The sequence below is a fragment of the Cucumis melo genome, chromosome 2 (genome assembly GCF_025177605.1).
Source record: "Cucumis melo cultivar AY chromosome 2, USDA_Cmelo_AY_1.0, whole genome shotgun sequence".
NCBI lineage: Eukaryota > Viridiplantae > Streptophyta > Magnoliopsida > Cucurbitales > Cucurbitaceae > Cucumis > Cucumis melo.
In genome coordinates, this window is record NC_066858.1 from 21062555 (window position 1) to 21085228 (window position 22674).

At 35.6% G+C, this 22674-nt stretch overlaps 1 protein-coding gene and 1 long non-coding RNA gene across 9 annotated transcripts; both read left to right on the forward strand.

Moving 5' to 3' along the window:
* The first annotated feature begins 442 nt into the window (after positions 1 to 442).
* LOC103503235 (pentatricopeptide repeat-containing protein At5g08510-like) lies at positions 443 to 14321 on the forward strand. 8 transcript variants are annotated; one of them, XM_051080927.1, is made up of 6 exons: positions 444 to 626; positions 779 to 828; positions 902 to 943; positions 3294 to 4227; positions 12679 to 13274; positions 13951 to 14321. In XM_051080927.1, exons 4-6 carry the CDS (start codon positions 3301 to 3303, stop codon positions 13952 to 13954), a joined length of 1527 nt encoding a protein of 508 aa, XP_050936884.1. In that variant the 5' UTR covers positions 444 to 626; positions 779 to 828; positions 902 to 943; positions 3294 to 3300; the 3' UTR covers positions 13955 to 14321. The 8 variants fall into 8 exon arrangements, with proteins under 8 accessions (XP_050936885.1, XP_050936884.1, XP_050936882.1 ...); XM_051080925.1 differs by having other exon boundaries at positions 793 to 828; XM_051080930.1 differs by having other exon boundaries at positions 793 to 828; positions 13978 to 14321.
* On the forward strand, positions 4492 to 11761 carry LOC127148094 (uncharacterized). The gene is made up of 2 exons (XR_007818718.1): positions 4492 to 4702; positions 10769 to 11761. It is a non-coding gene; the product is annotated as an uncharacterized LOC127148094 (long non-coding RNA).
* Positions 14322 to 22674: the final 8353 nt, after the last annotated feature.

Here is a 22674-nt window from a genome sequence, read left to right on the forward strand (position 1 = left end):
TGAAAATGGGTTAGAGATGAAACTCACCGAAATAAGAGAAAACGCTTGAAGTTGATTGAATGGTTCGAAAAGAATGAGCGACAAACTGCACTAGATGACTGACGAACGGCAAGCGACGAACAGCAAGCGACGAATGGACGAAGTATCTTCGAACGACACTGGAGCAGAGTATCAAACCACAATGATTTTTTTTTTTTTTTTTTACTTCAGGTGTTCTACGCGAAAGAGAAGGGAAAGGGAACTCTACGCGAAAGAGAATGGAAAGTGATTGTGGAGAGAAGGAAAAGCAAACGTGGAAGAGGGAAAGGAAAAGAGAAAGAGAAATTTAATGAAGTGTATTTTTGTCCATTCACACCTAAATTGTCAGGAGACTCCTCATTTTGAAAAGTTATCCAAAAGTCATTTAACCTCGTTTTTAACATATTTTTATTGCAATTTCCTGTCTTTATTTCGGTTTCTGCTCCCTCCCGCCACTTTTCTCTTTGGTTCTCTTCGCACAGATTACTACCACTCGTTTTAAGTGTTCTCCTCACACCGGTGGACGCTTATGTGACTGGCGTGCAGATTAGAGCATGACCCACAGCTCCATTGACTCGTATTACCCAGAGCTTGTAGAGTTCAAATATGTAAGTTCCAACCTATTTGAACTCGAAACATCTACAAATTCATTTTTCTTTTTCAGCAGAAATAAACTCATTTATTCCCTCTCGAACTCGATTTTATTTGTTGGTTAGACTCTAACCATCTTCAAATTTATTCTTCCTTTTGTGATTTCGAGCTAATTTTACACAGATGACGAAACCCAAGAATGGGTGAAAAGCCCCCTAGGTATTTTTTTGTCCAAGCAATAGCATTTAAATTAATTTTGGTTAAATTACTAAATTATGAAAATTTGTTTCAGGTTGGCAAATGGCTTTTAAGTTGGGTCAAACTAGATAATAAGGTTAGTAATTTTGCTTTGGGTTCGCCTTAGTGCTAGGTTGGGAATTGTGTGCTGCAATTGACTAGGATTGTGCCTTTTTTTGACTTTGTTGTAACTGTGTTTGCTGAATTTTATGTTAAACTTGTGATTGTGAAGTATGTGAAAAGTTATTAGTAAGTGTTTTGAGCTTTAAACTCTTACGAACTTTGTTTTTTGTTATGCATCAACTATCAAGTGAACATGTCTTTTGTAGGATAAGCATTGTGCTATGTTTATGAATGGAGTCTTTATGAAGATTGATGTCTTGGATGCTTTTCAGTGATTGTATGTGTTTGTTCGGTGCATTTTAATTGGTTTGTTGATGTTATGTTTTAATGTGGGTTATAGAAGTGATGATGCTGAAAGGAAGATGGAATTATGGAGCACATGTTTAAGTCGAAGGTTTAAGTTGTGGGTGGATAGGGAAGAAAATAAATTTTAAGGGACAAAAGTTTTTCAAGAGACACTGGATTTGAAGTGCCCGTCTCGTGGGTGTGTATATACATAGAAAGAATGAAATGTTATAATCGCACTTATGAAGTCCGAGTTTTTGTGGACTAAGTAAGGTATTTTGATTCCTTATGTGCCATGAAAGTAAAAGCTTACAAGATGGAGTATAAGTGGTAACATGAAGAACCCCCTTTATTAGCTTGGTTGGTGTTTTTAGCAAAGAAAGCCAAACTAGTTTGAAAAAGAAAACTTCCAGAGGATCAAATGTGCAGAATAATGTAAATATGGAAAAAAAAAAAATATTATGCAGGATCCGCAACTTTCGTAATAATAGCTAAGAAAAGGTCATTCTGAAGCATATTCTAGGACAATCACAAAAACAACTCAAGCTAGAAGTTGGGTATCTTAAAAAAATATATTTAGCCAATTAGCAAGGCGGTAACAATTATGAGATAGTAAAAGAAGCGAGAAGTAAAATTTCAGCTATATCGAGAGATTAAGGAAATTAATGTATCAAGACTCCTCATAAATAAATTTGGCCTGACTTTCTAAGCTATGGTTTGTGTTTGAAAGTATTTTGAATGGGCAGTTGGTACAAGGAACCTTGTTAATCTTTAAAGCTTACAACCTTGGTTTGAATGGTTGAAAAGGAAATGCACGAGGCATTGACTATGAAACTCAACTCTAGTGTGAAATTTTTTCCCCCGAAATAAAAAAATAAAAAATAAAAAGATTAAGTAGGGACAATCAAAATGTTGGAGGAATGCCTCATCAAGCTTGAGTATTTACTTTTCTAAAAACAAAAGCTGGATTTACTAAAAAATATTGAAGGAAGTATCTTTTAGCATGAGCTACTAACGATAATTGGCAAGAAAATATTGGATGAAACGCTGAGGTTCTATTAATAAAAAATTTAAACTCGTTGGGCTTTTCTGCAAGGTTTGGGAGAATTTGACGTAGAGATCAAATTAAAACAAAGAAACTAATGAAGTCATCAGTTTGGTGGGAAAAAGGAAATTAGGCCAGCCTGAAGTAAATGGAAAAGTTGCGTTAGTATTGAAAAAAGGAAGTTGAAGTAGCTCAAGGATCAAACTTCATTAAGGAAAAAGAAAACTCTTGATGGACCCAAGTTTACCATCATTGGATGAATCAACTTTGCTTGTTAAGAGGAAAGATAGACAAAATTTCTTAAAACTCGTTTGTCACATAGACATGAGGTTACTCTGGGACTAAGGAGCAACAGTGAGGATACTTTAGGCAAGTTTTGGTGGTCTATCACTTATGTTGTAAACTTTTCAAGACAATTGTTTTTCTGAAGTAAGTCGCTACTAGGGAAAGGCTTGCAGTATTCCTTCCCAGATGGAAGTGGTTTATAGGTTAACCTTGATTTGGTGGTAGAGATTTGTAGTCACCTAACATATAGGCTACGGTAGGAGGTTTGTTCTTAATACTCGTAGATTGAACCTTTGGCTCAGCTGATTCACAATGACACCATTTTTCCCAACAAAAGATACAAGAAGGCCATTTTACAGTTAAATAGACAACATACGTGTCCCTTTGTTGTCCAGAGATAACGTATGTTTGCCTTGCCTCAGTGTTAACTGTTTCTAATGGCACCAGAAACTTAAAGTTCTACAGTAATGGAATGGACTTGATGGAGGTTAGTGCTCATGCGATATATTTACTAAATAAAATAGGCTTATTTACCTCACTTGTTACTTTGCTCAAAGTTGTTTCTCAATTTGAAGTCCTGTAGTTGGTTAAGTGCTTGACAAGCTGGAGGGCTTATTGGCTTTAATGTTTGTTTATTACGGAATAACATAGGTTGAATTGTTATGAACCAATTGCACTAACATGATCATTGAAATGCTTTACGGTGCAGAACTGTTATGAACCAATTGAAGCAAATTCATGCTTACAGCCTCAGAAACGGCCTAGATCACACAAAGTTCCTCATTGAAAAGCTTCTGCAATTACCAGATCTTCCGTATGCTTGCACCCTGTTTGTCCAAATTCCTAAGCCATCTGTTTATCTCTACAACAAGTTCATTCAAACATTTTCTTCAATTGGTCAACCCCAACGATGCTGGTTGCTTTACTGTCAAATGTGTTTCCAAGGTTGCTCTCCAAATCAGTATTCATTCACCTTTCTCTTTCCCGCCTGCGCTTCCCTTTTTAATGTTTACCCAGGTCAGATGCTTCATTCTCATTTCTGTAAGTCAGGATTTGCTTCTGATATATTCGCTATGACGGCATTGTTGGACATGTATGCAAAATTGGGAATGTTGAGGTGTGCGCGCCAACTGTTTGATGAAATGTCTGTTCGAGATATACCCACCTGGAATTCGTTGATTGCGGGTTATGCAAGGTCCGGGCATATGGAGGCTGCGTTAGAATTGTTCAACAAAATGCCGGTAAGAAATGTGATTTCCTGGACAGCGTTGATATCTGGGTATGCACAACATGGGAAGTACGCGAAGGCCTTGGAGATGTTTATAGGATTGGAAAATGAGAAAGGCACTAAGCCAAATGAGGTGTCCATAGCAAGTGTTCTTCCTGCCTGTTCTCAGCTTGGGGCTTTGGATATTGGGAAGAGGATTGAAGCATATGCAAGAAATAATGGATTTTTCAAAAACATGTATGTGAGCAATGCGATACTGGAATTGCATGCTAGGTGCGGGAACATCGAGGAGGCGGGGCGAATTTTTGATGAGATTGGAAGCAAACGAAACTTGTGCTCGTGGAATACCATGATAATGGGATTGGCTGTGCATGGAAGATGCATTGATGCTCTTCAGCTTTATGATCAAATGTTGGTGAGTTTTCTATATCCTTCTTCGTTTGTTTTTGTTCTGAATTTTAGTTTCTAAATCACTAATAAACTTCAGAAGTATAAGTGAGTACATAGTAAATCCTTTTTTTTTTGTTCACATGTTTTGTAGCTGGTATGGGTGAGTGATAGAACACCAACTTTGGATGATTCTTATTCAATGGAAACAACAGAAGGAATTACAGGGAAATGGTAGGACACCAAATCTTCAACAAGAACGAAGACAACTAACGAAGAACGAAATGTAAACCCTGCCCTTCCGCCTTTTCTATCTCTTAAGGAATAGCAAATGCTTCACACGATTTTCATACCCTCACTCTCAGATTCCCTCACTATTTAAACCTTCCCCGACTAAGTGTGGGACCCGGCCTTAGCAGCCAAAGTCATTAATCCATACCTATTGTCCTTCAAAACCAAGAAATTGTTTCAGCTCCAAACCAAACTGATAGAACTCCGGCCAAGTAAGCTGAATGAACTCTTCTTTTATTAGAATCAGTAACAAACACACAGAATTGATGAGGTATCAATTCTGCCACAAGCTCTTGATCTTGCTTCTCAAGAATCAAGTACAACTTCTCACTAAATTTCGGATGCCCTTCTTCTATCATTAATCCTCTATTTATACACATTTTCTTAACACATTTAACATGTGTTTTCTAACTAATTTCTAACTAATCTGTTAACTGCTTTCCTAACTAATTCTGTTGTAGCTTATTTCTTCTTTGGTAAACTAGCTTGATTGGAGGTCTAACATTACTCCCTCCTTTGAGATTCACCTTGTCCTCAAGGTGTAGATTAGGGTACCGCTGGTTCATTTCATCATAGTCTTCCCACGACGCTTCATAGTCTGGCAAATTCTTCAAGGCAACTAGCACTTCCCACTTCCCGGTTTTGTCTTGTCTGTAGTCACGTGCTTCTTCCGGTTGCGACTGCCACTCGAGCTTCTCTGTTATGTTTTGTAGTGTGGGCACTATATTTGTCTGCTGATTTACGAACTTTTTTAGTTGCGAAACATGAAAAACAGGGTGGATAGCGGCGTCCGTTGGTAATTCCAATCTATACGCTACCTCACCAATTCTTTCGAGAATTTTGTAGGGTCCAAAATACCGTGATGATAGTTTTTCATTTCTTTTGCTTCGTAGAGTGGCGTGTCGGTATGGTCGTATTTTAAGTAATACTAATTCATCAACCTGGAATTCCACTTGTCTTCTTTTTCGGTCAGCATATAGTTTCATTTGTTGTTGAGCTAGCAATAAGTGCTCCCGTAGTGCGTCTAAGGCCACATCTCGTTCTTTCAACTGCTCGTCTATTGAAGAATTTGAAGTTCTTCGTTCTCCATAAGATAGTAGGGTTGGCGGTTTACGGCCATAGACCACTTGGAAGGGTGATTTTCCCAGCGCCTTTTGATAAGTAGTGTTGTACCAGTACTCGGCCCAAGGTAGCCATAGGATCCATTCCTTTGGGTGTTCACTACAAAAGCATCTGAGATAGGTTTCTAGTCCTCTGTTGACTACCTCTGTTTGTCCAAAGGTCTGCGGGTGGTAAGCTGTGCTTTTCTTGAGTTTAGTGCCCGCCATTTTGAACAATTCATTCCAGAAATGGCTGAGAAAAACTTTGTCTCGATCGGAGACAATGGAAGTAGGGAAGCCGTGCAGTCGCACTATTTCTTTTACAAAGCTTTCTGCTACTGTCTTAGCTGTGTAAGGGTGTTTAAGGGCCAAGAAGTGGCTGTATTTGCTGAGCCGATCTACTACCATGAGTATTACATCCCATCCTTTTGCTTTAGGTAGACCATCAATGAAGTCCATAGAGATGTCGCTCCAAATTTGATGCGGTATGTCAAGTGGCATTAATAGTCCGGCTGGCGATAGAGCTAAGCTTTTGTTGCGTTGGCATGTTACGCAAGCTTCACAATGTTTTTTAACATCTGATTTCATCCCCTCCCAATATAGCTCACTTGCTAGTCTTTTATAAGTTCTTAGGAACCCGGAGTGTCCTACTACTGAGTCATGAAATGTATTCAGTATGGCTGGAATTAGGGAGGACGCTTTTGAGATTACCAGTCTATTCTTGTAATGCAGGAGGCTATTCTTTATTGTGAATTTGCTGGTTTGGTCTTCGTCCTCTTCGTTTAAGCTTGCTACTATTTTCTTTAGCTTTTCATCTTTCTCTACTTCTTCCTTTATGGTTTCCAAGTCCATCCAATATGGTACTGAAATGCTGTTTAATTGTATGTCCGGTGGTTTTCTTGATAAAGCATCGGCTGCTTTATTTTCTAAGCCGGGTTTGTACACCACTTCAAATGAGTACCCCAATAGTTTAGATAACCATTTTTGATATTGTGGTTGGATGACCCGTTGTTCTAGCAAAATTTTCAGTGATTTTTGATCCGTTTTTACTACGAATTTTGCCCCAAGCAAGTATGGCCTCCATCTTTGAACGGATAGTACAACCGCCATCAACTCGCGTTCATATACTGGCCGAGCTCTATCTCTCATGGATAGTGTATGGCTGTAGAAGGCAATGGGTCTCTTTGACTGGATTAGTACTGCTCTCACTCCAAAATCGGATGCATCTGTCTCTATTTCAAATGGGAGTGTAAAGTTGGGTAAGGCTAACGTTGGTAGAGACATCATTGCAGACTTTAGCTTTCAAAACGATTCTTCCGCATCTTCGTTCCATTTGAATCCCCCTTTTTTGAGTAGTTGGGTTAATGGGGCTACTATTGATCCATAATGTTGGACAAATCTCCTGTAGTAGCCTGTTAATCCAAGGAATCCCCGAACTTCTCTTATATTTGTTGGACATGGCCAATCTGCAACAACTTTTATTTTCTCCGAGTCTACTTCCACTCCTTCTCCTGATATGATATGTCCCAAGTATTCTACCTTCTTCTGGCCAAAGTTGCACTTCTTTTTATTGGCGAAGAGGGTATGCTTTCTCAATGCAAGAAAGACCTTTTCAATATGCTCTATGTGGTCTTTTTTATTCTTGCTATAGATCAGGATGTCATCGAAGAAGACCAGCACAAACTTTCTCAAAAATGGTCTAAAGATGCTATTCATTAAGGCTTGGAAAGTGGTCGGGGCGTTGGTTAGCCCAAACGGCATAACAAGGAATTCGTAGTGGCCTTCGTGAGTGCGAAAAGCCGTCTTCGGAATATCTTTATCAATCATTCTTATTTGATGGTATCCTGACTTGAGGTCTATTTTTGAGAATACCGTTGCCCCATTTAACTCGTCAAATAGTTCTTCAGCTACTGGTATTGGGAACTTGTATGGAATTGTGGCGTTGTTCACTGCTCGGTAATCTACACAAAAGCGCTAGCTGCCATCTTTCTTTTTAACTAATAGTACAGGGCTTGAGAAGGGGCTATTGCTTGGTCTGATGATGCCTGAAGCTAGCATTTCTTCTACTAATCTTTCCATTTCTGCCTTTTGTTGAAACCCATATCTATAGGGTCTAATGTTTATTGGATTGGTTCCTTCTTTGAGATGTATTTGGTGTTCTATTCCTCTTCTTGGCGGCAGTCTTTCCGGCCAGTCAAATACATCTTCGAACTGTTTCAGCACGTTTTGCAGGGGTTCATCTCCAATGGTTGTTGCTGCTGTGCTGCTTTGTTCATTTTCTGTATGAACTTGTACTGCCCTGCATTCGATTAAGAATCCTTCATCTTGTTCAACCCAGGTCTTGATCATACTTTTAAGGCTAATGCGTTATTTAGTGAGGTTGGGGTCTCCTTTTATTGAGATCTGTTTTCCCTCACTAGAGAATGTAAGTGTGAGGTTTTTCCAGTCGACTACTGTTATTCCGAGCGAGTGGAGCCATTGCATACCTAGTACGACATCCACTCCTCCGAGTTCTAATGGTAGAAATTCTTCCTTCACTTTCCAATTTGATAGTTGGATTTCCACGTTTTCACATATTCCCTTGCCTTGTACTGCTGTTCCGGATCCAAGTATAACACCGTAGTGGCCGGTTTCCTTGACGGCTAATTGTAGTGATTCCACTAATTTTTCAGAGATGAAGTTGTGGGTGGCTCCACAATCTATAAGGATGATCACTCCCTCTCTTGGATTTTCCCTTTGACCTTCATCGTGCCCGGATCGTTCAGCCCAACAACAAAGTTTAGAGATAACTCGGCAAAGGTCTTTTGCTTTTCTTCTTCTTGCGGTGGTTCTAATGTTTTTTCTTCAGCGGCGTTTTCCTTAATGATCTCATATTCCTCGCCTTCTTTTTTCACAACAAACATTTTCAGTTCGCGTAATTCTTTCATTTTGCATCTATGATCCGCTGAATATTTTTCGTTGCATCTAAAGTAGAGTCCTTTTTCCTTCCGGGCCTGGAATTCTGTGTCGGGTAATCTTCTTGAGTTGGCATCTTTACGAATTTCGGCATTATTAGAGCTCCTCAAAGTGATAGTTCGCATGGGAAAGTTGGTATTCGTCTTGCTATCGCTGTTGGTGTTTGCCGGCGTTCTGCTGTTGTGGTGTTTTGCTGAAAATATTTACCGCCTGCGAGATTATTCAAATTTGCCTCGTTGCGCTTAATTTCTCTGTTTTCGACTAATTGCGCGAATTCCATCATCTCAGCTAATCCTTTGGGTCGACAGATTCTTACTTCCGCTCTTATCCATGGGAACAAACCATTCATGAAGGTGTCTTCGACGACTGGGTCTGGAACATCACTTAATGGTGCAACGAGTTTGTCGAACAAATTCCGGTAATTGTCGACTGTGGATTCTTGCTTAACTCGTAAAAACCGTCCCAATACTGTTCCGTCTCGGCTCGATCTGAACCTCACTAATAGTCTTTCTTTCAAGTTTGCCCAGCTGGTGAACTTCTCTCTTTCTTCTTGCGATCGGTACCAATTCAAGGCAGGGTCGTCGAAGCTGATCGTGGAAACTAACATTTTCTCAGAATCAGATAGTTTATGGATCTGAAAGTACCTTTCGGCTCTGAAGAGCCATGAGTCTGGATCTTCTCCGGCGAACACAGGCATTTCTACTTTCTTGAATTTATTCCGGTCGGCTGCGGCTTCTTCGGTCTCTGTTTTTCCTTCGTTTCGGTCATCGGAGTTGCTTCGTCCCGGTACGGCCGATTTGCTGGAGTTTGCTTCTTTTTCCTTTCCCTTATTTGTCACAGACATGTGCGCATTGGACTCCTCATTACGTTCGCTGGTGGTAGTTCGATCCTTGGCTATAGTTTCCATTATCATCAGCATCATCTGTTCTTGTTTGTCCGACTGGGTGCGTATCGTCTGCATATTTTTCGTGATATCGTTCAGGGTTAATTCGATGATCGGCATCTTTCCGAGCTCTTTCTTTATCAATGCTATTTCTTGATCCATTACTTCAAGTCGTTCTTCGATCCTAGTTTGCACCATCTTGTCGGACCACGAGCTCTGATACCAATTTGATAGAACTCCGGCCAAGTAAGCTGAATGAACTCTTCTTTTATTAGAATCAGTAACAAACACACAGAATTGATGAGGTATCAATTCTGCCACAAGCTCTTGATCTTGCTTCTCAAGAATCAAGTACAACTTCTCACTAAATTTCGGATGCCCTTCTTCTATCATTAATCCTCTATTTATACACATTTTCTTAACACATTTAACATGTGTTTTCTAACTAATTTCTAACTGATCTGTTAACTGCTTTCCTAACTAATTCTGTTGTAGCTTATTTCTTCTTTGGTAAACTAGCTTGATTGGAGGTCTAACACAAACTCATACATCTACTCCATCATCACAAACTTGTACTGCTACCAACACCCACGATATGGTTACTAGATCAAAGAATGGAATAAGGAAACCTAAAGTGCTTCTCATAGAATACATTGAGAAAGAGTCATCCACGGCCAAAGAAGCTTTAAAAAGTCCCCACTGGCTTGAAGCAATGAAAGATGAATATAGAGCTCTAATAAAAAATGAAACATGGGATCCAGTTCCTCTTCCTCAAAACAAGATCATTGGATGCAAATGGGTATTTAAAATCAATAGAAATTCAAATGGCTCCATCTCAAGATACAAGGCAAGACTTGTAGCTCAAGGGTTTTATCAAATAGAAGATATTGACTATTCTGAAACATATAGTCCAGTCATCAAACCTATCACAATCAGAATCATTTTATCTGTTGCTCTTGCAAATAGTTGGGAAATTCGACAATTAGACATAAACAATGCCTTTCTTCATTGAATTCTAAGTGAAGAAGTCTTTATGGAACAACCAACTAGATTTTCTATAATAGATGAATCAAATACCCCTTGGTATGTCAGACTGAAGAAAGCTCTTTATGGCTTAAAACAAGCACTAAGGGCATGGTTTGATAGACTAAACCTTCCTCATTTCTCAAGGTTTTGACTATTCAAGAGTAGATACTTCTCTATTTATGAGACAAAAATGGAAATATGTGCTATGTTTTAGTTTATGTAGATGACATTATCATCATTGGTTCTTCAAAATCTAAAATCAGCAAATTGATTACTCGCATGAATCATACCTTTTCTTTAAACGATCTTGGCAGGCTCACTTATTTCCTTGGCATTGAAGTGTCATATCCACTAGAAAGGGGTTTATTTCCGTCTTAGGAGAAATACATTACTGATTTACTACACAAAACAAAGATGTTTAAAGCAAATGAAATTGCCACCCCAATGATCAGCTCTCCAATACACTCAGCTACTGGCAGTGAATCCTTTGCAGACCCTCATTTATACATAAGTACTGTAGGAGCTCTTCAATATGCCACTATCACAAGACTAGAAATTGCCTACTCAGTCAATCGTGTTTGCCAGAAGCATAAGCCAACAATTTTTTCATTGGAAAGCAGTGAAGAGAAATCTGAGATATCTAAAAGGCACATCCCAATCAAGTCTGTATTTGAGAAAACCAACTCATTTCAATGTTCAACCGTTTGCTGATGCTAATTGGGCTTCAGATCCAAATGATAGAAGATCCACTTCAGGCTTATGCATCTACTTTGGTGGAAACTTAATAACTTGGGGTTCCAAGAAACAGCAAACATAGATCTAGCACTGAAGCTGAATTCAGATGTCTTGCTACTGCTACTCAAGAACTTATATGGAATTCATTGTTCAAAGAATTGAAAACTCAACTACCAAAACCACCTATCCTATGGTGTGACAACCTTGGAGCTGTTCACTTAAGCGCTAATCCCATTTTACACTTAAGAACAAAGCATGTAAAGATAGACATACACTTTGTTAGAGATCTGGTTATGCAGCGGAAAATGCTCATTCAACATCTTCCAACTACGACATAGATTACATATATTCACCGAGCCTCTGTCTGCACATTCATTTCTTCCTCTAAGGACAAAATTATGTGTTATAAATGCTGCAAACATAGGCTTGAGGGCGGATATTAAGGCGATCCATTAAAGAGTTGGTTATAACTGTTGATGTAAATTCTGTTTTTATTGTTTTAAGAACTACTTCTTATATATTGGATAGTTCTTCAATCACAATCCAATAAGAAAATATTCTTTCGTGATTGCCTTTACTTGTTATGTTTGAATTTTCATTAAGACTAAAAAAAAGAGGTTTTTTAAAAAATATAACAAACCGGTAAAATATTTTCACTGTATAGAACAATTATAAAAACAGAAAAAAAACTCACAGATCCACAATGGAAAATACAAAAAAATACCTCAGTCAACAAGCGATTAATTGATCGCACACGCACGCAAGTAATCTTCTGAATGATCGTGTACTACAGTCTAAATGAATGGTCTACAATCGTTTAGGTCATGATATACGATCGTGTTAACTATGACATGATATAAATGATCGTTTACCGTAGTCAACACGGTAGTGTAGATATTTTTAAACGATGGAAAAAATGTTTCAAATTTAAACGATCGTATTGACTATTGTAAACGATCATTTAAATCATGTCAAAATGATATTTAAAGGATATATTCTTGAATATGAGAAAGATGAAGTAGCTTCAAAGAATCTTGCCGAAAACGGTGAAAATGAAATAAGAGATTTAAACAGAAGAACGAGTCATTTAAAAATAGAAGAAAGAAAATTTGAAAGAGAAGATGAAGAAATCTGGAAGAGATAATGAATAAATCGCAAAGAAGAAGAAAGAGAAATAATGAATCGTCTTGTCGAGTCTTCTACATATTTCAAGTCTACAAATGAAGGAAATGTTAAGATGATATAACATTAAATTTTCCTTTACCTATGTTGATACAATGTTGATCTATAGCTAAATCTTGTTGAAGTTGTGTTGTTATATCTTTTGCATCTATACTGATGGTGTTATATCTTTCGTATTTATATTGATGGTGTTGTTATATCTTTCGCATTTATACTGATGGTGGTGTTATATCTTTCTCATGACAGATACAGAAAATGAGACTTTCGCATTTATACTGATGGTGGTGTTATATCTTTCTCATGACAGATACAGAAAATGAGACTGGACGACGTGACATTTGTAGGGCTTCTCTTGGCTTGCACACACGGAGGCATGGTTACAGAAGGTCGACAACTCTTTGAATCAATGGAGAGTAAGTTTCAAATTGCTCCCAAATTGGAGCACTATGGCTGCTTGGTAGATTTATTAGGGAGAGCTGGAGAGCTACATGAAGCTTACAATCTCATTCAAAACATGCCAATGGCTCCTGACTCTGTTATATGGGGAACTCTTTTGGGAGCTTGTAGCTTCCATGGAAATGTTGAATTGGGTGAAGTAGCAGCTGAGTCCCTCTTCAAGCTTGAGCCATGGAACCCTGGAAATTATGTCATTCTTTCTAACATTTACGCCAAGGCTGGTGATTGGTCTGGAGTTGCAAGGTTAAGGAAGATGATGAAAGGAGCACATATTACAAAGAGAGCAGGATATAGTTATATTGAAGTGGGAGATGGGATTCATGAGTTCATTGTAGAAGATAGATCACATTTGAAGAGTGGTGAAATATATGCTTTACTTCATAGGATTTATGCCATTATTAAACTTCATCACGATCAAAACGAAGATGAAGAACTACTCAATTCTTAGTAAGTTTTTGGCGGTTTGATTGAAATGTTTATATTGCTTCATGGTTATGGTATTAGATATGATTATGGTTTATAAGGACAATCGTCAAAAATGGTAAAATTGGTAAAATATTTCTACTTCATGGCAAAATCGTAAGTAGTCGAATTTTGTACTTGGTTTGTGTCATAAAGTGTTAATACTTTTATACCTATGAATTTTACTCATTTAAAATGATGGTACTTTTTTTATCATGTCCATTCTCTTGTCTCTTTTAGTATATTTATTTATTCATTTATTTTATATATTGAATTAATTATATGAAAATTGAATTTGTGAATTATAAGATTATAGCAAAATTTATAAAATAAATTGAATTAATTATATGAAAATTGAATTTGTGAATTATAAGATTATAACAAAATTTAAATTATAATGTATGAATTTAACTACTCCCATTTAATAAATTAATGCATATATGTGTATCTATCAATTTTTACTTTAATTAGTTTATATGTAGAGAAATTGTCAAAAATAACAAAATTGACAATATTTACACTTATGTTATCGAGTATAGTGAGTTTGTTATTTAATAGTTTTTCTATCATGAATCGTAAATAATTTTTTTTTCTTCTTAAAAAAGACCCCTATATTAAACATATAGCTCATACTTATTTTTGTATGAATTGTTGTCGTTAGTTAATGATCAATAAGTGCAACTACCAGGGAGGATAAGAACTCTCTTTCAAGTCCTAAAGATAAGCGGAGAAAAAGGAACATCAACGGAGACAATAAACAATTCCATTAAAGGGATGAAAATATATGGAGAGGGCCAAACCAGCGAAACAATTAGAATCACCCCTTATTATGTCACATATGCAAGGACCAACATAGAGTAAGAGAATGCCTCAACCAAGTAGAATTTAATGCCTTTCAAGCATCATTAGCTTTTGATTTGAACGGTAAATCTGTTATTCTTGGGTTTGATGCCCTAAATCTCGTGGTTTTGTAGTTTGTAATTGTATATACAAGCATTTTATTTATCTAATAAAATAAAGTGTTTTATTTTATTTGACATTTAGTTGCATTAACCTACAAAACCAATAAACTAAAATCGAAGGTTATCTTCGGTAACTTAAACATGTATGTGGAGACATACAAGTGGATCATGTTTAAAAGATAACCTAAATCGTCTATAGATGATGGATAAGGTTGGTGGACCCCTTATTCTGGTGATATTATGAATACGATTTGCTTTGTAGTTGTTACAATTGTTCTAACGTGCTACAAATGATTTGATCCCAATCATTCTCGTCGAGACATTAGGGGGTTTCTATACACAGAGTTTGATAAGACCGGATCATGAAATGAATAGTCTAAACCCTTGGTTTAAATTTGAATAAAGATAAATGAGATTCAAATTTATTTTGGTTTAAATTTGAATTGTTCAAATTGATTAAAGGAAATAAATTGTATATGATACAATTAATATAATGTATTTGATAAATAATAATATAAAGTTTCTATGAGAGAAGTTAATATTTGGATATGATTCAAATAATAATAATAATATGAATAAGATTCATAAATAAACTATAGATTAAAATTAATATGGATTCGATTCATATTAGAACTATAGATCATATGAGAGATCTAAACCCTTGGTTATGTTATATATGATATAATATAAGGTTTATATGATATGAGATATAATATGGATTAAATTTATATAAGTTTATTTTATTTTAATTAATAGAATAACTCCTACGTGAGGGAGAGGGAGGAAGTTATTAACTTCCCTCTCTATCTCTCTTTAAAAAAAGTGTTGGAATTTATGTCATAAAACTCGTAGTTTGTAATCATATTATATTTAATAAAGTCGTTATTGAGAAATTGAATACTATAATCTTAAATCCAATAAACTAAGATCCCAAGGCTATTTTTTAGTAAACTTGAACTTATGTAGAGACATAAACATGGATTAAGTTCGAGTAACCAACCTAAATAGTCTATAGTATATGAATAAAGGTTGGGCGCCTTATTCAGAGATACTATGGATGCGGCCCACTTTGTAGTTAATACAAACAATGTAATCCTGAATCGTTCATGTAGATACATGAAAGTTGGGGCATCCTATGTAAAAGGTTTACATAAGACAGAACTATGAAATAGTCACTTTTACGTTATAATGTCGTTTACTGTTTAAAACTGATTATCTCATTTATTGATGACCTAGGTAACTTAATCCTAATCTTGAGCTAACTGTGAACTCCTGTTCACACGAGATTATCCTTAGATCTGCATAAGTGATGGCAACTCATTAGCATTGGCCTAATAAGCCTTCCATTTCAAGGGTAAGATCGGGTGGATAGTTGGGAACATAGGGTGCAAGACGGAATTCAATAGTGAATCAGTGGGACTTAAGAAGAAAGATGTAGTCTTAGGGGTAAAACTGTACTTTTCGATCCAACCAAGCTTATGAACGACCTGTGAAGGATTAACTTACTGATCATGGTTATATCAAATGGACACAAATATATCTATAGTGAGGGAAGTGCAACTACACGACTTTAGTGGAATGATCCGTTAGTTAACGAATGTTGATTAGCTCGATATAAAGTGTTTAGCCTGTTAATCCTAGATCGTTGGAGCCCATGATCTATAGGTCCATTAGGCTTCTAGCTTATATGGAATAAACTTAGAACAGTATGGTGGAATGAGTTGAATTGTTTGAAATAGAAGATGAGAGAGAAACCGACAAGTATATGTGATATAGTCGTCGGTTTTAGATTACTAATAGAGCTTATGCTTAAATGAGATTTAAATATTAAAGATATGAATGTGGATTCATACTCGGAAGCTCGAAAAAGATGGAAATAGTCAAAGTTGTAAAAAGTCAAAATATTGACTTTTGACTTTTGAAAAGCAAACTTTGACCGGCAATATATTCAAATATGATTTGAATCTTGAGAAAATAAATGCGGATTCAGGCTCGGAAGGTCAAAATTAGTCAAGACAGATAAAATTGTAAAAAGTCAATGTTGACTTTTTGGTTTGAAAAGTCAAAGTTTGACTTTGACCAAATGACAATTTTACCCTTTGACCAAAATTAGTAGGAAAATCCAACATTTTGTTGGATAAAACCCACTAACTATAGTGGACTAGATGTTAGCAAACTATGAAGACTCATATTACAGTTAGCAAACTAAGCCCACTAGTGGTTAGTGGGTTATGTGTTGTTGGTCAATGTGTTTGTATGCACATGCAACCTTGCATGTAAATTCTCTATAAATTGGGCTTTTAGGGCTTCAAGAAAAGGGCTTGGCATTTTTTTCTAAAGATAAAAAACTGGGTTCCTGTTTTTTATAAATTTAAAAAAACTAAAAACCTAACCCTTTTTTCCATTTTTTTAATTTTTTTTCTCTCTCCCGGTTTCCTTCATCCAACAGGTCCCACAACCCGATTCTGAGTCCGGAAGATAGTAGGTCAACCCTAGTGTTGGTTCAAGCATCAATTAGAGTTTCGAACGTAAGTTTTTCTTAAAAAACCTATATTTGATCTTATTTTGGTTTAGGGTTTATTGTTAATTAATTGCAATTAGGGTAGAATTTCGGTCTTTCTTCCTCTATGCTCATTTAATCTCTATCAAAAAATGGTTAAGATACAATCAGTTTTTAACTCTCTACATCGACCACGATCTTTCTATTCTAAAAGAAGAAGAAAAAATCTCTCAAATGTTTTTCCCTTTTTACCAAACCAAATCACAGAAACCCACAACTCTATGTAGATTTTCACTTGAGAATAACGAGCAAAACTTCGCGGTGTCTGGAGAATCAAAGAAGTGACCTTTGCAGAGATTCTACAAAGGTTAGTTTTTTCTCTTTTCCTCTTTAGAAGCATTTTTAGGCTTTAGTTTTTTTTTCTCTGATTTTTTTTTTGTTTTTTCAAATTGAGTTCCATTTGCACGGTTTTCATATGCTTCCGCTATGAGAGTTCCATTCCTTCAATTGGTATCTCATTTTTTTATTTTTGAATTTTGTTTCAAAAATGAGAATTTCATTCCTTTAATTGGTATCTGAGCCAAATCCTGCGATTGTTTTTTTTTCAATTTTTGAAACAAAATTCAGAGAAAATATAAGTACTTTTTTACTCTGCATTATGAATGTGGGTTTGAAAAATATATGTTTTCGATTTTGGCACCTTAGATTACAGTTTTTCATTAATTTGATTGATGTAAGGGTCTGGTGTTTTGGGCATTTTGATTCTGTAATCAAGTTTGTAAGTTCGTGTGGTTCGATGATGGCAAGTGTTGCTGTGAAGAGGCGATTTTCGGAGGATCTTTTTCCAATTCTGTATAGATTTAAATCTGTATAGAGTTGTAGCAACATTTGATTTAAAAAAAAAAAGAAAAGGAAAATCATAAACAAATATGTTATTTATGCATGCATACTTAGATTCTTGTACAGTGGCAAGTTGTGCTTTGTTGATGTAAGAGGTTGTGGGTTTGAGGTCCAAATTGTGGTTGATTGTAGTTTTTGTTTTTTGTTTTATTAATTAAATTAATATAATATGATTATTTTTTTAGAGGTGCCAAATTCAGTCTATTTTGTTATTTAATCTATTATTGCATGTGACCTTTGATTAAATTAATTATATGCATAATGTATGTCATATAGTTTAAAATCCCACCTTATGACTATAACTATCATGCATCATTCTTGAATATAAGTGTTATATTTTAGTTGCATGATTATCTTAGCATGTGTGTGCATCATATTTAATATAATTGTTATATTATATGATAGCATGTATCATTAATATTTTCATGCATCATACTATATTTTAAAATGTTGTATTGTATAGTTTGATTAATGGATGTGTTTATTTTCATTGCATTAATATGATTGTTATATTGTGTGATGAGAATGGAAATTCATTGAGCATGCCATTACTTAGTGAATATAATTGTTATGTTTATTAAATGACATTAGAAATGCATGTTTATAGGTTTTAATTGTTTCTTTTTCTTATAACTGTTATAAGTTTATGAATTTAGAATTAAAATCTATAATAAATAGTTGGCATGCTAACATAAAGTCACAGTTAGTTTTAAATGGTTTAAAATTAATTCACCTAGACCTTTATGAATAATATTTGTAATTAGATTACAAAAAGGATTAAAATGATATCAATAAAAGATTAAACTTATAAAATATTTGCCTATAAAGGACCTTTGTCTATGGAAGGTTCTGTCTAGACTGGGGTGCTTAAGCTGACAGTAACGATACACCCTTACTTGGGAACTAACATGGAAGGCAAATTCCTACCTGGGAACTGACCTGGCAGATGAATTAGTCAGATATTTTATAAGCATGAAATACATGATTATACTTATCAAAGTGTTTGATGAATAATAATCATATATTATTAAACTATCCAATATAAGAGTTATATTGGACTAATTTAACAATGGACTTAGATAAATAATTATCTGTATTTTCTAAGTTAATAAATTTTAAGTAAAACACTAAGCGGGAAGAAATAGAGTATATGATGCTTCATTTTTATTTTCACGTTGCTCCTTAAATATTCACATTGTGAGACTTATGCTCGACCTCGAGGCACCTTTGCTTGTGCCCCTCTATGGGTGGTGTTTGCATAAGTCAATAACGAGATGAATGGAGATAGTGTTTATAGTAAGAGGGAGAGGGATGTGTATCAACACATCCAGCGGTCTCTTTCATTAGCTTCTAGTAAATTCTCGTACTCGGTCTCGAGGTACCTTTGCTTGTGTCTCCCTACGGAAATGATAACTTCTAGAAATACAAGTTATTTAGTCTTTTAGATAGAATAATGAGACCAAAACACATAAGACATTTGTCAAAACGCGTAGCTTATGCTGTAAATTCATAAATATTCGAAAATACACTTTACATAAGCATCCAGCCTGTTTCACCCTGTTTTTAGTGTCTTAACGCATGATTATGAATAAAAGAAGAAGCTAGTGAATTGCAAAGGAACTCGCACGAAGATTAGTCGAGAAGACCATATCAGTAGGCGAGAAGAGGTCTGTTAGAAGACAAAAGCGGTAGTTGGAGATGATATGACTTGACACAGAGGTAACTTTCGATTCTGACATGTTTAGAAGATTAAATTTCTTGCTTAAATCTACTTATATAAAGAACTCCATCTCCATCAAGAAAAGGAGGCCTGAATAGGCCAAAAACTAGAGAGAGATAGGAAGGAATAACCTTTTCACTGTTTGTAAATCAATTCTTCATCTTCTCTGGTCAGTCTAAGAGTGAAAACTTGAGGTCTAAGTAAAGAAGATCCCATTCCCCTTCTCCCCTAACTTGTAATTTCATTTTTATTCTTTCCATTCTTTGTATTTTATTGTAATGTATTTGTTCATATTGTATAGTGGTCAAAGGTTTATATTCTATAATACATTGCATATCTCTTTACTGTTCACCTATCTTAGTTTATTTGTAGTTTAAGTTTTATGATAAGTTCTTAATAAGAAGGTTAGTTTATAACTCTTACCGCATTAGCTGAGCTATAATCATCACCTAGCCAGTGTTTATCGCCAACTACCCGAGAGGACAGTAGCAAAGATATGGCTAACGCGCGCAAGGAGAAGTTTGGAGACAAACTTTACCTTAGTGAGATGATTTCCATCAGTTGTGTCTCGAAAGGAGAACATGGGTTTTTGGCGCTAAGAGGTTGTCATCCTTAAAAGAGAAGCTCTATAAGTCTTATAAGTGAAGTGTTCTGGATATATTTTGCTTAACTCAGCTTAGTCATTTGGATCTCAAGAGGTGAGTAAGTGTGGCGTTTAAAGACACCGAGAGGTGCTCGCCTTAATCATAAGCTACTTAACTAAGCTATATCGCATCAAGGTTCTTTTCTTGCTTAATCTCATAGTAATACATAGACTTTCCTTCACCCCTTCTTCTATGCAAATTTGCTTCCATCTTGCATCCATCCTTCACCCCTTCTTCTTGCTTAAATAAGTTCACAACCCATCTTGTATCCATTTTAATCGTCCTTTACAGAATCTCTAGTGTAGATAATTAAATATAGTTTAAACTTACACTTTCGCCTAAATGAAGAGTGAACTCTAGAACTAAGCTTTGATATCAATTCTCTTTGTTCAACCCTGAATCATCCAGGAAAACCTATTGCTTTGCTTACACTTGGACAAGCAATAGGAAAACTTATATTCAACGAGGATTTAATAATTGCATAAGAACATGAGACATAGAAAGCATACCGCATGCCATGACCATGTCTCATTGCATAGATACACTACACACAACACTGCCACTAGTAGAAAAAGGGCTTACGATGACAGCTAAATGTTGTCATAGAAAGATTTCGTGATAGTTCTTTGCAGTTATTGATGCGACAGTTATGGAAATTATTTTATGACAGTTCTACAAAATTGTCACAAAATGTGTTTTTCATGACAGAGAATAAATGTCACGAATTACTTATTTTATGATAGATTATGATCGTCATTATTTAGATTTTATGACAGATAATAACTGTTATTGTTTATATTTTATGACAGAGAATAAATGCCATTATTAATCTTGTTTGACATATATTAAATGTCATTATTTATCATCTATAACACTTATTAGCTATCATCATTTCACCTATCATGACTTTAATTAATTGTCAAGAAAACGTTTTCGATGACAGTTTTTTTTTAGATTCAAATGTCATAATTGTATTTTCAGTCTCTGTTTTTCTTGCCCTAATTTTTATTGAATCCCTGTTTTTCTTACAGTCCTGCCATTACACAGACCAATACAATCACAAAGTACTATACAACACACCCATATAGTGAGAAATGGTAAAAGCTTTAATATATATACTTTTACACATGTATAATTTTTCGTAAAGTGTTTGTACAATGAAGCAATGAACATATAAGTACATGTAACGACCCGAACTTTTAAACTAAGTTACGGTCATTACTAAAAAGATAAACAATAAAAGACACTTTTTTAAAAAGAGGATAACTAAAATCTTTATAAAATTAATATCAAAAAGTTCACGAAAAACATAAGATTATCAAAATTAACGAAAATAATTTGAAAATGTGACCCGCGGGTTCTAACAATTTTAAAGAACTAAAAACAAATAAATAGAATAAAATCATTAAGTAAAATGGTTAAAATTAAAAAATACTGAAAGACATATAAATGAGTGCGGAAGCTGAACTGTGTCCCCATATGGCATGTCACGGATCCCTCGCTGTCGCTCGCCAACTTCTTAAGTTCTTTACCTTAGCCTTTATTAAACAAAGGAAAGAGTGAGTATATAAATATACTCAGTAAGGGACCCACTACTAATCCCGCTAGGTGATCTATTAACTTTCCGTTAGAAACATAATCATAACGTTGTGTGTCCAATGGAGCACACCTGAGTGAGTGAGACCTTATGAACACCCCTAAATCGTGCGAGTGATCTCGAAGGAACACCCCTAGTCGTGCGAGTGATCGCAGGTACACACTCCATAAACATATATGTAATATGTAGGTACACCTCTAATCGTGCGAGTGGTCCTGTCGGAACACCCCTAGTCATGTGAGTGATCCCGTATACACTCCATAAACATATATGTAATACGTAGGAACACCCCTAATCGTGCGAGTGGTTCCGTTGGAACACCCCTAGTCGTGCGAGTGACCCAATATACACAATATAACTATCCCTTAACCGTGCATGTGATCTGTAGGTACACCCCTAAATCGTGCGAGTGATCCCGTAGGAACACCCCTAGTCGTGCGAGTGACCCCATAGATAGGACCACAATACAAGTGGGGTAAAAAGCTTAACAGACAAAGTTAACAGACACACCATAACCCAAAGCATGTAACATCATTATAAACATCATAACATGACATGAATATTAATCATAACGTCCTTATTCATGTGATTAATATATCATGTATCATAAACATCATGAACATACCAGTCATCATCGTCAATCATAGTATCAGTCATCATCATCAACTTCAATATCAATCATCATCAACACAATATCAATCATCATCTATTGCACATTATGCATCTTAGCTACCATCAATGCATAATCATAAATACATGCGGTCTCTAGAATTCAGTTCGAAGGTCTAGTAGGAGAATCTCTTACCTTGAGATTGTCTAAAAAATATTTCTTTGCTGACAGTAAAAATTCTCCAATTAACTTGATCCTAATCATAAAAGGAAATAACTCAGTATCTTAATTAATGAAAATTAGCAATTGGCTAATATCCAAAAATTCTCCCAACTTAATTAACTTTCTAAAAATTGGGGTTGAAAGCAATGCAACCTTAATTGGGAAAAATCCAAGATTTAAATCTTAAAAAAATTAGCCAATTGAACCTTTAAAGAAACCCCAAATAGATC